The following is a 16,097-nucleotide window of genomic DNA, read 5'->3' as shown; positions in this document are numbered from 1 at the left end:
TATTGTGAGTAATTCTGGTCCTGAACTTTAACTTTGTCAATTTCCTGTTTGGAGCTTTTCTCCCCGGGCCTCTACTGAAAATGGACATATATCCAGCTAGACTAGCCCGGTCAACAAATGTAAAATAAAATAAATAAATAAATAAATAATGGCATTGTATAATGCCTCCGTGCTGTCCTTCTGCAGCTGTCTGGTATCCTGGAGCAGTTCTGATGTACTGCGCATGCGTATGCTAATGCAGTACATCAGAGCTGTGTGTAGAGGAAGCAACGGAGAAAGGAAGATCTCCGTTGCTTTTTTAAAGTTGTCTCACTATGTTAAACGAGTTTAACATAGCGAGATATCTTTAAAAAAAGCAACGGAAAAAGGAAGATCTCCGTTCCCTTTTTTAAAGCTGTCTCGCTATGTTAAATGAGTTTAACATAGTGAGACAGCTTTAAAAAAGGAACAGAGAAAGAAAGAGCTCCGTTGCTTTTTTTTTTAAAGATATCTCGCTATGTTAAACTCGTTTAACATAGTGAGATTACAGCAACAGAGCTCTTCCATTTTCTGTTGCTGCCTAACACAAAAAAAAGTAAAGACATATGTTAATGGAAAGAGTCCGGGCGACCGGACCTTTTTCCATTAGTATAAGTGAGATTTACAGCGGGCACGCTGACCAATCAGCTTGCACGTTTTGGAATATTAATGGGGGGTCATTGTATAGTAGAACTTATACTGTTATGGTAAGTTTACTTACATAATTGTGCTTTTTCTTCTTTACTCCATCAAAAGTGATGCAGTTTCCAAACTGGCCTTCTTAATGAATTTCCAGCTGTTTTATGTTTTGTTACAAACCTACTAACCAGGTATTAAAAGATGCTGTCATGGTTTCATTCTGCCAGTAAGTGGCGCCAGGACCTCATTCTAGTGCCTGCTTCATAAATCTGTGACAGAGAGGGAACACTTCATGTTAAGCACTTTCAGTTCTGTGCATACTTTACTAAGCATTTTAGTTTGGATCGCCATTCTAGGAGCAGGGCTTTCTTTGCTACTTCAATGATTCAGTGTTTGGCTTTCTGACTTCTTTCATATGTCGTTTCTCACTCCCACCTCTCTTTCTTGTTTAGGGTTTAAGATTACTGCTTGAGACTGTTCTGTGGTCAGTTCACTACACAGGATACCTCAAAGTGAGATACAACAGGAAAGTGAGAAATCAATATATTAGCTAATTTTTCAAGAGGGTTGTCTCCAGAAGGTACTTTTTACCCACTTTGTGTACCTCTTTTAACTGAAAGGTCTTCTTGGCTGTGTGTAGCAGAATATCCGGATGTAAATATTGTAGGGTTATGATTTTGTCTATTTGTTTCTTTGCTTGCAGAATTTTTCCCACATAATCGATGAGGGTCATAATGTAGAAATCCTAGTTATAGGTATACTCCATGTTGTAATTCAGGGATGCCTTGGTGTGTGCTGGAAAGAGGAGCACATACTCCAGGATTTGTAACCTGAAATTAAGAAAAAAGAATTAAACAGTGATAGGGTCCAGGGAAAGAACCCAACTGTGTCTACTCACTGCACACAGTTCTCTTTAAAAATTAACTAATGATGAGAGTACTTTCAACTCTTTTTTTTTCATTATATATCAATCCATAAAGTACTGCCTCATTATTTAGATGTGCACAGGATTCTTAAGTTAATTGCATAGAACAAATATGCCGTTTGACTTTGCAAACCCTTGGTTCACTAAACTTTGTTGTACTATGTTATAGAGCTAGCTACCTTTTCAGTAGTTATGTCATAAAATTCTGAGGGCAGTAATTGTGATTCTCAGACTAGTGGAACTGAAAGTGACAATATGGGGTGATGTATACCAAGTCTAAGACTGTAGTGTCTTGACATATTCCCTTTTTATTTGTTGGGGGGGGGGGGATTTAAGTATGCTTAATTTCTTGCATAAAACACTTCCTTTTTAAATTATGATACATTCTTTGAGAAGCATAAACATTTTTTATTGGTTTGCTTGCATATTGTGGTGACATCAACGATTTGTGCATCTGCACCTTAAGTCCTGTTCATAATTTTTGCAGTTTATTATATCAATATTTTCTGAAGAGCATCCTTAAAATTTGGAAGGTTTGTAGTTCAGTGTCCTCTCAGTCTTAATGCTATGGACCCTCCTCCCTTCCACCTATTTTACAGACCTTTACTGTAGGAGGATTGTGAAGTACGTTTTTAATACTGATTAAGTTATGCTTCTTTAGTGTGAGATTCTGACTGAAATATCATTGAAAACAGGATAGCTAAGTTCATTGAAACAGTTGATGTCCTGACTGAAATCACTGTTGCAGTGTTCCAAACAGATGGCTTTGTCACTGATGCCCAGCCAGGGTTCCAAAGCCAAAAGCCTTTCACGAGCAATACATCTGATATATATATATATATATATATATATATATATCTAATCAGCCTGTGATTGTAGAGATACATAAGCGGATGTATCAGCATAAATCATCAGACTGTCTTCCCACCATCCCAAATGCAGGTCTCGCATTTGTCTGTCTGATCCCCCCCAGCCTTTACTGGTTCATATAAGTGTCCCATTGGGGAATCTTCCTTTTCAAGCTTACTCTATTGATTTGTAATTTTAGTAGCTGTCAGCAAGGAGGGGAAGTGGGAGTGTTGTAGGCAAATACCCTACAAAGACCTCCACTCCCAGTTCCTTTTCTCTTTAGGCACAGCGCATGATTACAAAACTTGTTCCATCTCGCAGTCATTCATATCTGTCTTAGAGACTCAACAACTTAAGCGATTAGCTAAAGACGAGATGGTGGATCCTTCCACACTTGATGTACTATCTGTTCTAAAGAAAAACTCAAGCGGCCTAGGCCCGAAATTCAGTCTGCCCAGTTAGATTTGGACATTCTCACTGAGGTTGCAGAACTTGCTCTATGGCCAACACTCCTTCAGACGCTCTCTACTTCAACCCACTGGAGACCAGTTTGGCATCAGAGAACACACGTCCGAGATGACTACCAGAAGGCCAAGAAGGTATCACTCAGATCTTAGGAAGAGAAGAGATACCAGGATCTCTTATTGAGGTACAAATGTGATTGCCTATTGAATCCAAGGGTTGTAGACCATAGCAGTCATACTTTTCTCATCATCTTCTCATTAGTGCTGCATTCTGTCTATGACAAGAATGATTTTGTGAGAAATGGTGGCATTTGTCATTGATGATAGTGAGAGGTAAGCCCCAAGTAAATACTTCCAGCAAAAGACTTCCTTGAACATAATGCCATATGGTGGTTTTACTAATATGACTTTCTGAGATGCTCTTAAATTTTTAGTCCTGCCATGTTTGCATATAGTTGTATACTGCATTTAAAGTAGTGTACATTGTTCTTCAGATATGTTTATGTCAAGTAGTTAAAGCAAAGGGAGGTCACTGAAGTTGAAAACAGAATAGTACACTAATGCATCAAGTTTTACAGTACTAGGCTGAGTGAAATTAATTTTTTCACAAGGAGGCTATAATTAAAATAAAATAAAAATCATGGCTTGAGGGTTAAATAGAGGTTAATTAGTTGAGCTGATTTATAGAAAGTTTGAGAAAGTAGAACTTCACATAAGGTATGATAGTTAAATGCAAAACCAGCTATGCAGAGGTGGGACAGAGGCAGTGAACTAATTTAAAGCGGCTTTAGAGAGAAACTTATATACATTTTTATATGTTTATCATAAACAAAATTTCAATAAACTGGAAGGGAACTGACAGTCTGCTTACCTTAACATGGGGACCTGACTGTGTCAATATTTGAAGCTTATTTATTTTTTTAACAAACGTTATTGATGCACTTAATTGCACACCAGGCACAACCCAGTCCAAGAATAGCATTTCCTTATTTCAGAAACAAGCTTTGTTATACTTAATGCCAGTTTCCAGCCATGCAATGACACTTTTAACCCATTACCATTTCTTTTGTCTCTTGATTTTACTTTCTCAGAATCCTTTCCCCATTGCTCATTTAATGTTTATTGCTTTGCCCTATTTATTAATTTGCCTAAACTATCTACTCTTATCATTTATTTATTTCTTCCATTTATCAATTAAATCCCAACTTTACACCAAACAAACTAAATACATTTTATACAAGCCTTCCACCCCCTATCAACCCACCCCTTCCCAGAGAGCCATGACCAGCCTCATTACTTTTTCTTCCATTATTTTTATGTCTTTCATTCCTAATCTTTCCTCATTCTTCCTTATAACACTTTGCCATTTATCCCCTTTTCCCAGCAATCCATTTTTATCTCTCACTGCTTCCCCTCTTCCATCTCACCTTGTTTCAGTTTCAACCCATTGTCTACTCATCACCTTTCCAATATTATAAGACCTTCTGTACTTCTGCATCCTTTGGCCTTTCCACTTGTTTCCACTTTGTCACTGCATTCTTACTTGTTGGCATAATCCTTACCACTTCTTTCTGCAAACCTTTCTGTGTACCTTAGTTCCCTAATGTAAGCAATTTTTTGTTAGCCACCTTGCCTTAGGCCAGAGATCTTTCAGTTAATTTTCCATTTCATCCCTAAATAACGCAAGCTTTTTTGCATTCTCAAAAAATGTGATTTCTTTGTCCCTCTTTCTTCCCTGCATCTCCAACATTCTTCTGCCACTCCCTTAAACATTTTTGCTAATCTTACTGGGTATAAAAATACTTATGCAAACATCTTAAATTTTATCATCTTCGAACACTCACTTGGTATTTTCATTATTTTCTTAATTCTTTTCTACCTAACTCAACTTCTAGTTCCTTTTTCCAGTCCTTCAGTTGGTTCTCTGTTCTTTTCTCATTAGCCCCTAACAATCAGTCCCTTGCAACTTTAACCCTCTTCTGGCTTCCTGCGTACTGTTCTTTTTTTCTCCCTTTGAGATTATCATAGGCTTTTCTGACTTAAACTTATGCTTCCAATTTTTTCCACTTACTCATCACTCCTTGATATTCCCTACTAATCTATCATCTTAGTAATCTTCTGCTTATCTAAAGTTAAATGTGTTTCCTACAGAGCAGTAAACTTTACTCTTCCCCTTATTTTATATGTTAGTTTCCTGTCTCACTAATTTGTTGCTGGCTAAGCTATTAACATTCCATGAATCTACTATAATGCTCATTTTGTGTCTGTTTCTCTTCCTTCTATCTTCTCAATTCCTCTCCTCCTCCTTGTTTTAATACTTAGAGTTCTAACTTTTGCTAGCTCCTCCTCCACCTCGTTCTGTCTTGGTATTTTTTCTCCTAACTTTACTGTATGATCTTCCTTAAATTGATATTCCTGGCTCCGCAATTCCCATATACCCATGTACATTAATCTCCCCGAGAGAATCTAAGCAACACCCTCTACTCCCTAAATCCTGTTATTGTGACAGTGCATGTCTGCTTTAGGGATCTCATCTTGCCACTGCTGGTTTGCCTCTCATCTCTTGCCACTTTTCCTCCTTTTTTATGGTCTGGTACCATTCCACTTCCTTAGCCTTTGAGACACAGTACAATCTAAATTGAAGTTATACGAACTCCCTCCCGTTTACATCACTGCACTAGTGCAGTGTTTACATTTTCTTTCAGTATGTTACTTAGCATGCCCACCATTGTTCAGTTTCTAAACTAATGTACAGTACTGTCAACTAACTCTCCAAATCTTAGCATCAACATCCACAGCTTCCATCAACTACTTTACAACACCCACTCACTTTAACAAAAATCAACAGTAACCGCTCCATCATTGATTGGATTCTTACTTCCAATCCTAACCTTTACCAAAACCCTGGCACACTTCCTGATTCCCTGAGTGACCATGTCTCTGTCTGTGTGCATAGACAAACACTCCAAATTTCTAGAACCCACATTTACAGAGAATGCTGCAACCCTTCTAACTTTGATGCAGAAACTTTTAATAATCAACTGTCATTAGTTAACTGGTCCTACCTCCAGCACCTTCCCCTCGATGTTGTACTCTGTTTCAAACATATGTTCCTTAATATACTTAACTCCATTACTCCTCTAAGAAAAATTAGGATAAAAGCTAACTATGCCCCTTGGCTTACAAAAGATACATGTGCATGTATGCATAAAAGAGAAAGTGCATGGAAACAGTGACTTGAATCTAAATTCAGCATGTTACTTCTAAAATATAAAGAACTTCGAAACCTTACTAAAAAGCAAATCAGTAAAGATGAGTATAAATTCTACTATGATGCCCAATCCTCCCATCACTCAAACCCTAAAACATTCTGGCAAACCATTAACAAAATCCTGCACCCTGGGGTTCCTACTACCACTCAATCCCTACCCAAAAAAACTTCTCAAGAAACTGCCACACTACTTAATAATGTATTGATTCTATTTGCAAACTAACCCATACTGACCACAGTAACAACCCTCCTCCCACCACCTCAGCTACTACAAATAGCACCCCCTTCTCTCTCTGAAACCAGTCAGTACTGCTTTTATAAAGTCTGTTCTTCTTAAACTTAAACCATGCTCTCCATCCACAGATAACCTACCCCCCTTCCTAAAATTTGCAGCCCACTCTGTAGCCTATCCAATGTCAATACTTGTAAACAGATCAATCCAGGAATCTACTGTCCATGACATCTGGAAATCTTTCTACACCATGCCTCTACATAAAGGAGGAAACTCCACTGAACCGTCTAATTTCTTAACAATAGCAACTCTTTCTCCACTCTCAAAGATCCTGGAAAAATGCATACACAAGCTGCTTCTTAATTACTTAATCCAGGAAAACCTTCAGACCCCCACTCAACATGGCTTTAAGCCAAATCACAGTACCAACACAGCCCTACTATCTTTCACTCACACTGTTGCAGAAGCTAGAGACAATAATCAGTTAATTTCTTGCCTCTTCCTAGACCTCCCTAAAGCCTTTGATACTGTAGCACACACTAAGGTACTAACCAAACTATATGAGCTTAACCTGTCTTCCTGTACTATTCTTTGGTTTGCCAGCTACCTAACCAACAGACAACAATCTGTCAGATGGAAAATCTCCTTTTCCCTTTCCTAGCTGTCCAGACAGGCACCCCCGAGGCTCTATTCTTGAACCTCTTCTTTTCAACATCTTTAATAACAACCTCCGTACATCCTTTGCCTCTTCCCTGATACAGTATGCTGACAACTCTACTCTTATCTCCTGCTCTGATAATATCACTAACCTCCATTCTTTTACACAGAATGCATTCCTCACCATCGAAAAGTGCCTCTCTGATGACCAACTCATCCTAAGCCCTAAAAAAAAAAAAAACCTCTCCTCTTCCTTCCTAAATCTCTCTTCCATCATAAATTGACCTTCACCATCACTAACACTGTTATTAAGACTGACTCGCATACAAAGCTCCTGGGCTTCACAATTGATGACCAACTGAAATTTGACCTACACATTCAATAGTGTATTAAAAAGATACATCAGAAAATGGGACTACTTTATAGAAACAAAAAATTCATATCTTCTAAATCCAAACCTTCACTAGCACAGGCTTTCCTGCTTCCATGCCTTCTATATGCCTCTCCAGTACTTACACACCTACAATCCAGTTTAATCTCCAAACTTGAACCAAACACAACAAAGTTACCAGATTTGCCAGCAATCAGCTGTATAGGTCTCACCACTGTATTGCACTAAAACAACTGCAGTGGCTCGAATTCCCCCAACTTTTTACTACTATCCTAGCTTCAATTCACTCACTCCTTAATCAATAAACCTTTTGCCTGCCCTTCCCTCACTTCTGTAGTATCCCTGTATACTGTTGCACGTGCTCTCTGTGGCTCTGATCAACTCCTTCTCAACACTTACAAACCTAATAAGAACGTAAGCAAACTACTTGAAAAAAGCACAGTTGCCATAGCCTGGAACAGACTTCCCCCCAAAAATTTGTCATATCAAAGACACAACAGCTTCAAACTAGAAATGAAAACCTTCCTTGCAAACACTATCTCCTGCCCATGACAGAACCCAACCAAATCACTCACTATACTCAAAAACCTGTACCTTAATGCACTATTGTTAATATTTACTCTTGCAGGCAACGAAAAGCTGTCTTTAGCTTTACTGTAAATCAGCTTTGTAAGATCCAACCTCTGTTTGGCCATGTAGACTACGTGATCTTGCACTACACTTACATAAATATTTTAACTCTGCTCTGTTCCTCATTAGCTACATGAGCATTTTATAAGCATCTATTATGTAATTGGCTCTTTGTATAATCCTTTTTTGAGCTTGTGAATTAATAATTGTACAGGACCAGCCTTGTAAGCAAGTGTGTATTTGTATTTCAACTCTGAAATTTCTGTATTTTTTTAATCTTGATTTTTACTGTTTCTGAAACTGTATACATTTTTGGAGCTCTTCTCCTCAGGTCTCCAGTGAAAAGGGCTTTTGTGGCCCAACCTGATTAATCTATCCAGTCATTGTCAGTCAAACATTACAAAGCTGATTTAATTCCTGCATTTCCTTAAAGCTCACTCCTCCTCCAAAACATTATTAAGCATGTATTGCTCCCACTGTTCCCATTTTTCCACACTTCCAAGTGTTATATCTCTGTTACTACATTGACTACTTCTAGTACATTTGGTTTAGACTTAGATTTTTATTTTCTAATAATTGCTTCTTTGGCAACCACCAGAACTAAATTCAGCAAGGCCTTACTATGTCTAGGTAATTCTGATTCTGTATCATAGCTAAAAAAATATTTTCTTAGTTACACCAGTTTGCTCACTCAGTATTTCTTTTAGAGCAGTCTGCAGGGAATCTTAAAAGTTTGCCAACTTATTACACACCCAAAAAATATGTTCCCAATTACTACTTTCTTCTCCAACATTTGCAATCCACCTAATGAAAAATTATTTAAGAATCTGCTTGGACTAGCTATTCAAACATTTCCAAACAAAGATCCTAAATTGTCTAGATTTTGTTACATATTTGGAAGCCATAAATGTATCCCCCATTGTTTTTTTGTGAATTGCTTATCTAATCTCACTTTCCAATCCTTTCTAACCTCCACTGATTGATTCCTATAGTTGTCATGCAGTATTTTATATGTGCTACTAATTAATCTTTTTTAACAGCTGGTCCTGTTTTAAAGTCTAATAGAAACTCTAGCAGTGCTGGTCTTTCACTTAGGATCCTTCTACTTCTTTCTCTTTGCCTGTACTCTGATGTCAGTCCTTGGTAAGCCTGCAGTCCAAATGAATTCTTGACCTCTTCCCATTCTATTACCTGTCCCCCTCTAATTATTTGCTTGCAATACCTTAGTTCCTTTGCCAGTTTTCTCCAGCAAATTCCAGCTTCATCTTCCCTATTTTCTGTATCTCTAATTGCAGTTTCTATCTATGGGCAGAATCTCCTTTCTACATCCCCATGTTGGCTTAGATCTTAGAGTACCTTCTGCTACTTTATTAATGTAATATTTTGTATCATTATTGCTATTCTCCTTAAGGATCTACATCCAAAATCCCAGTCTCTCTGTGTTTCTTGAGCTTCCCCATTTCATCATACCTTTCCACTTTAAATGATAGCCTTGTTCTTGAGGCATGTGTAGGAGCCTTAATTGTGCAGCTCTGAAATACCCCTTCAAATCAGGTAATCCCAAACCACCTTGTTCTGTTGGAAGGCTCAACTTATCCCACTTGACTCTTGCCCACCTCCCCTCCCAGATAATATCCTTCAACTCTTTATTAATTGCTGTGGTTGATAAAAACATGCTTGACATGTATACAACTAAAGGGACTAAACACATTTTAACTGTTTGTGTTTTGTTATCCATATCCATAAAAAAAGCTTCCAGTTTCTCAGTTTTTGTATTATCATTTTTAGTCTCTTCCCACATATCCCTAGCTGCCATAACAGAATCATTTTTAATCCATACTGCTAAGTACTTAATTTTATCATGTCCCCATTAAACATGTATATTGCTGAACCATTTCATGTGTTGGTACATAATTTACAGATATTGCCTTTGTTTTATCTTCATTCATTTTGTGTCCTGAAAAGACATTAAACTGTCTCAGAATGTTTGACAACACTGTTATGTCCTTTCTGGTTTTATCAAGTATAAAATAATATCATCTGCAAATAAAGCCGTCTTTCTTCATTGCCATGCCAATAATACTTTTAAATTTTTGAGTCATTTATTTTCTTTGCCATTAGTTCTAAATATAAAGCAATTAACAAAGGAGAAAGAATACTCCTGCCTGGTTCCTCTGCTCAAAATGAATGCATCAGAGAGAAACACCCACCCCACTTTAATTGTCATCTCTGATCCCTCATAAATCCTCCCAATCAACCTTATAATTTTATCAGGGAATGCATATGCTTCCATTGCCTCCTCAAAAAAAAATCCCATCTTTCTGTGTCATTTACTTTCTCAGCATCTGGAACCACCACCAACAGTGGTATTTTCTTACGTTCTGCTTCCCTCTGGATCATAAGTGTTCTGCTGATGTTGTAAAATGTTTGCCTCCCCTCTACAGAACCACATTTACCCGTATGTATCAATTTTTGGCAACATGTTTGCCATTCTTTTGACCATTATAGACATAAACACTTTATAATTGTTGTTTAGAACTGAAATGGACCTATATGAATTTGGATCTAATGGGTTCTTTACCATCTTTAGGAATTGCAGCCACCGCCGCTTTCTTTCAGGATGTTGGTGCTGCTCCTTTTAATATGCTGTTTAGCAAAACCTTCTAGATCTTTATCACTTTCTTCTCTCCTAGCTTCTAAACTTCCACAGGAGCATCATCTATTCCTGGGGACTTTCCTGTAGATTGGTTATACATCACCATTTTTATCTTATCTCCTCCTATCCTGTTAGTAAGTGAGCCTCATCTACCTCTAACTTTGGCACATTTAATTCTTTCATAAACGTGTCCATTTGTACTTTTTTGTGATTTTTACATTTCTCTGCTTTATACAGATGTTCATAAAATTTCCAAAATATTTCTAATACCTCTACAGGATCTCTAGTTATTTTCTTTGTTGTAGGCTCCATAAGTTTGGTAACAACCCTTTCTACTTTCTGTTTTTCTGAGCCATTGTGATACGTTTTTGTGCTCTGGAGTTACTATAAAAAAAAATCACTCAACATCTATTTTTTAAAGTCAAGCATTATTATTGAGGTAGTCCTTTATTTTCTCTTTAGCACTCTGCAATTGCATATCTTCTTCTGTTAGATTCCCCCTATTCTGCAATACTTTAATCTTTGTCAGTCCGTCTAAATAATTCTTGTTACTTTTTAACCATATATTTTTCTTTTATTTCCACATTATTTTCAAACTCCACTTTAATTTTATCCCACTCCCTAGCTGTATTTTCAGAAGAAATGTCTATCTTCTCTAATAACTTCTGAATAATTTCCACTACTCATTCCTTAAATTCCTGTCTTTTTAACAGATAGGTGGGGAGGCACCAGTGTCTTCTTTATTTTATTACCTTGTATTTTTATTTTAATTATTATTGTCACACGATCTCAAATGGTTACTGAATGTGTATCAAAACTTTCAGTTAAATACACATGTTCCTGTGAAATTTTATTTCTGTATAGCCTAGCCCCGTTTTCTGCCTTGGGGAATAATATATAAATTCTTTCTGAACTTCTACAATTGAATTCACATTTTCCATACTAAATATTTTCATACATTTCTTCAAAAGTCTACCCTCTTTTGTTATATTTTCCCTTCTAGGCTCCCAGATATATCCTCACTGTCACAAATGAAATTCCAGACCCCACCTATAAGTAATATTTCCTGCTGAAAGCTTATTATCTCTCCCAGAATTTTCTTAAGCTCCATTGTAGCAGTTTTACGTGGAATATAAATACACACCTGTGTAATCCTCCTCACTTGCAAGTCACCCCTTAGTACTACAAAACTACCATTATTATCTTTTTTTCTTTTATTACTGTTGGAGTTCCTCTCGCAACTAATATAAGTACTCAGCTTTTTCTGTGTCCCAGATATTCTGCTGAATAACATCCTGAAATAGATTTATCAAATTCACACAGAGTTTTTTCGAAATGGGTCACCTGTTGCATCGCTATTTGCACTCTGCATTTTTAATATAGTTCACTACCCTTATTTTTGTATGTATCAGTGCACCATTAACATTTAAGGATATATGGAAAGTGTATTTATGATAACTTATTCTCATCTGTCATGTATAACAACCTTTTTTTTAAATGTCTGGTTTCAACTTTGTGTTACATGCATATACTAATGTTTGGCAGGTTGATCTTTTATACAGTTGTTTCTTGACATATCCCTTTGAACTTGTGTCACATCTTACAAAACAAGGCAAAAAAAACACACCTTCAAACACCCACAAAACCTGTTAACTTAATAACACACAAAACTATGTACATCTTTAAATGATGAAGCCCTCATAACAGGAAGGATTGTCCCAGACTGGCAGCTATGCTCATAGGCTTGAATTAACCTGTAATGAAGGTTATCCATACCATGACGCATAATATAGCCTGTGCTTCTACTAACTTAGTCTCTCTCTGGACTTTATTATCAGAAGAGTAAGAAGCTGTTTTTTTTTCTTATCTTTATTCCCTCTGATGAAGAAAACAACTTGAATGCTTTCAGAAAGCATTGTCTCCTAGCCATTGAAAGAAAGATGTATTCTGTTTTAATTGCCTCCTTATCAGGGTCTATATCATTTACGTGAAGAAGCAGAATGTCGACTCACCTTTAGTCAACCTGTATTTGTCGAAGCTGCACATCATCGAACTGCCAAATCATCGATTTCTTTCTAAGAGGAAGAAATTAGTTGGCCGTTCTTTTAAATCTGCCGTTTTCCCAACTGTAGTGTGATGTCGGAGTTAGTATATTTAGTTATGGTGTGTGTGTGTGTGTGTGTGTGTGTGTGTGTGAGAGAGAGCTTCCCTTAGAAAGAAATTAGTGATTTGGCCATTTGATGTTGTGCAGTTTCGATAGAAACATTGGAAACAGATACACAGTTGTGCTCCACCACACATATTGTACTATAAACATTTATATCCTAGAGGGAAACACAGTTCAGTATTCATTATATTTAGTGTTATTTTATTTATTTGCTTCTCCTTAAAACTTTTTATTAAATCAAGACAAGGGCCCTAATCCGTCATATCCCAGTGCAAACATAAGAAAAAGCAAATCAGTTTTTCTGTTATCATGCTCTTTTGTACAGGCTTTCTTCCCTTTTTGCACTGCCTACATTTCTTTAAACTGAACAAGAAGCAAGAAAGAAAAAGGAAAAATAGGGGTACTTGCTAACTTTAGTATCCCTATTACACACAAAAGTAACTGCAAAAGCTTTACTTTGTAACATGCAGTATATGTTGTGTTATAAAAATACTTTTAAGAACAAAATTTTGTTTTACTTACAGTTAACTCTTTCTTTCCTTTTCCCCTCTCCAAAATGTTCTTCCAAACATTAATGAGATTAAGTAGGGCATATGCTTTGGAGTCCCCTACAAGTTTAACAGTCAAAGTCCTATATTTCCAGAATTTCTTGTTCCGTCATATGTCACAAATGTAATTAATGCTCTGTAATTCACATCTATTCATCAATTTCCAAGTTACTTGTTTTCTTCCGGTTGATCTCCCATCTCCCGTATACAGTTGTTGGTTCATTTCCAGCGTACTCTTGGTTCTTCTAGTCAACTCTTCTGCTTTTTTCAGTCTCTCAAGCATTTGCCTTTGGAACATTGGAAAAGGTTTCACTGGCATAGTCTCTCTGTGGACTTTTATTATTAGAAGAATAAGAAGCAGAATCCCTGATGGCTCACATTTTGTTGGAGAAACTTTTGTATTTCCCTCCTTAGTATATTATGCATCAAAGAATGATTTTGAGCCCCCAGGAAAAAAAATGAAAATAGCTGGATTCAGCAGCTTGAATATCATATCTGCTTCTCAACATTCGCTTACTGCTGTAATACATTTACTCCTCTTCTGCATCTTTAGTATCAAAGGTCTAGGCTGCTTTCATATGGCCAGGTTTGGAGCATGCACACAATGCACCCTTTCAATTAATAACTCCTGCTGTGGAATACCAGTCCAATTGCTTATTTGTGCTTTTATAAAAGTAATAGTCTATTCCTTCCATTTTCTGTTGTTCAGCAAAAAATCTCAGGTTTTCCTTAGTTGCTCTGTCCTCTAATTCTACCATTTTTAGAAACATCTGTTCTTGAGCTGTCATACTCAGCCAGCCTTTTCTTCATTTTGACCTGTGATTTTGGCAGTTTTATCAGGTTATCTGAATATATTTTTAAAGCTTCTTGCATTTTTCCAGCCTTTTGTTATTTGAGTTGATATACTCCTTCAGTGTTGCATTTATTTTAATAACCTCTGAGCACATTTGACATTTTTCCCCTCTTGTTTACTGTAAGTCATGTTTTGCACCAGAGCTGGAGCTTGAATTGTTTTTTGATTAAATGCTGAAGGATTCTTCCCAGCCAGTGTTTTCTCTTCACCCTTTCTAGATGATATTCTTTCAAGCTCTCGGGTTTCTTCTTTGCTGGCATCCAGGCAGTGTACTTACTAGCCAAAAACTGAATTTACTAAAACTTGCAGAGTTTCTGGCCCTTATTTCTCAGTTTCTTTTTTCATACTGGAAGAGCTGAAATCAAGCTGTTGACCACTGTGCAACAATCTTGGAAGCCCACTCCACTTTTTTTGTCTTGTCTTGTAAGAGAAGTCTTAATCTACAAACACTTGAGTATCACCAACCAACAACAACTTATTACGGACCTATAACCTTGTAAGCAACTATTCCGTCAGCTGAAATGCAGAGAAACTGGTGATGATTGATCTCAGAGGCATTGCATCCATCTCTCTGAGGCTTCCATACTGTTTTTTGTGCTCTTTTACTTTTTATTGAGTCAGAATCCACCCCCATCCACTCTAACAGTTTCTGCACTGCCACCATACAATCTTTTTTTTTTTTAAAACCTTTATGGTACCCACACCAATTTTATATTTTTTCAGCAACTTCTGTCCCAGTGTTGGCACATTTGCATTTCAATCTAGTGTTGCCTCCTCTGTTTGTATACAAGTCTTTAATGCACTGTTCTCCTCATTTAAGCATTATTATATTACTTCTAGCTGTTTTTCTTTCTAAAGATAATTTTTACTCAGCGTTCTTATGACCTTTTTTATGCCTACCATAGATGATACCTCGTACTCCTGCTGTTTGATCTTCATCTTGTCATTCTGCACCCTATTTGTCTCAAAAATTTCCTTTGGCTTAGATTTCTTTTTCTTTTGTCCCATTCAGACCCAGGCAACTGCTTATTGTATTGGCAAAAACACTGATTTAATTACTTTATACTTTCCAACCCACCAAGCAGAGAGATGAACACTTCTTATCAGGGCATTAAAATATTGGAATTCCCTATGCATATTTAATATTTTATACACAGCCAAATTACCATTATGGATGTAATATTAGTTAGGTGGCTATTCCGAGTGACTTCAGGCAAGGGTTTGTTTTAGTTTTAGTCTTGTTTTTTAATGAAGAACTTGATGAAGCCTAAATATTTGCATTGTCTTATTTTATAATTGTCATTGAAAAATGCTTCAGTTTGCTATGACACATTTAGATGAGTTAACTATTTTTTTGTTTGCAGGGAATCTGAAGATACTGCACTGCTTATTTTAAGAGAAATCTACAGTACAATGGGCATTAATCCTGAACAGCCACAGCACTGATCATTCAGAGAATGGTTACAATCTACACTGCCTGTAAGTTTGTGCTAGAATTTTCTAACATTAAAGAAGCACTGTGCTTTCTGATGTTGTACATAGATTATATGCATAGCATGATTCTGTTTATTTTGCAGATTGTAAATATCGATCACTTTAAGAGAAAATGGTACTGATCATATTATTTTGGCTCATGGTCATACCTCTCAACGTCTTTGCTCAGGAATTCAAGGCAATAACCCTTATAATGGGAGGGGGCAAACAAATCAAGGACAGATTTTAAATTTTACTTTGATTCACTTAAATTAAAAGAACAGCAGATTTTGGATCAGCATATATTTTATGAACAGTAAGAAG

At 36.7% G+C, this 16,097-nt stretch overlaps 1 protein-coding gene across 1 annotated transcript in view; it reads left to right on the top strand.

The window, feature by feature from the left end:
• LOC122788980 (SEC23 interacting protein) overlaps positions 1–16,097 on the top strand; it is a 1,679,302-nt gene that overhangs the window by 1,583,083 nt on the left and 80,122 nt on the right. Inside the window, exon 18 of the mRNA XM_044056073.1 lies at positions 15,665–15,779. Within this exon, the coding sequence (XP_043912008.1) occupies positions 15,665–15,746 (82 nt within the window). The 3' untranslated portion in view covers positions 15,747–15,779. The remainder of the gene's footprint in view (positions 1–15,664; positions 15,780–16,097) is intronic.

Source organism: Protopterus annectens, chromosome 14.part0 (genome assembly GCF_019279795.1).
Source record: "Protopterus annectens isolate FY-2018-M chromosome 14.part0, PAN1.0, whole genome shotgun sequence".
NCBI classification, from domain to species: domain Eukaryota; kingdom Metazoa; phylum Chordata; order Ceratodontiformes; family Protopteridae; genus Protopterus; species Protopterus annectens.
Note: the sequence above shows the minus strand (reverse complement) of the source record. Positions and strands in the feature narration are given on the sequence as shown.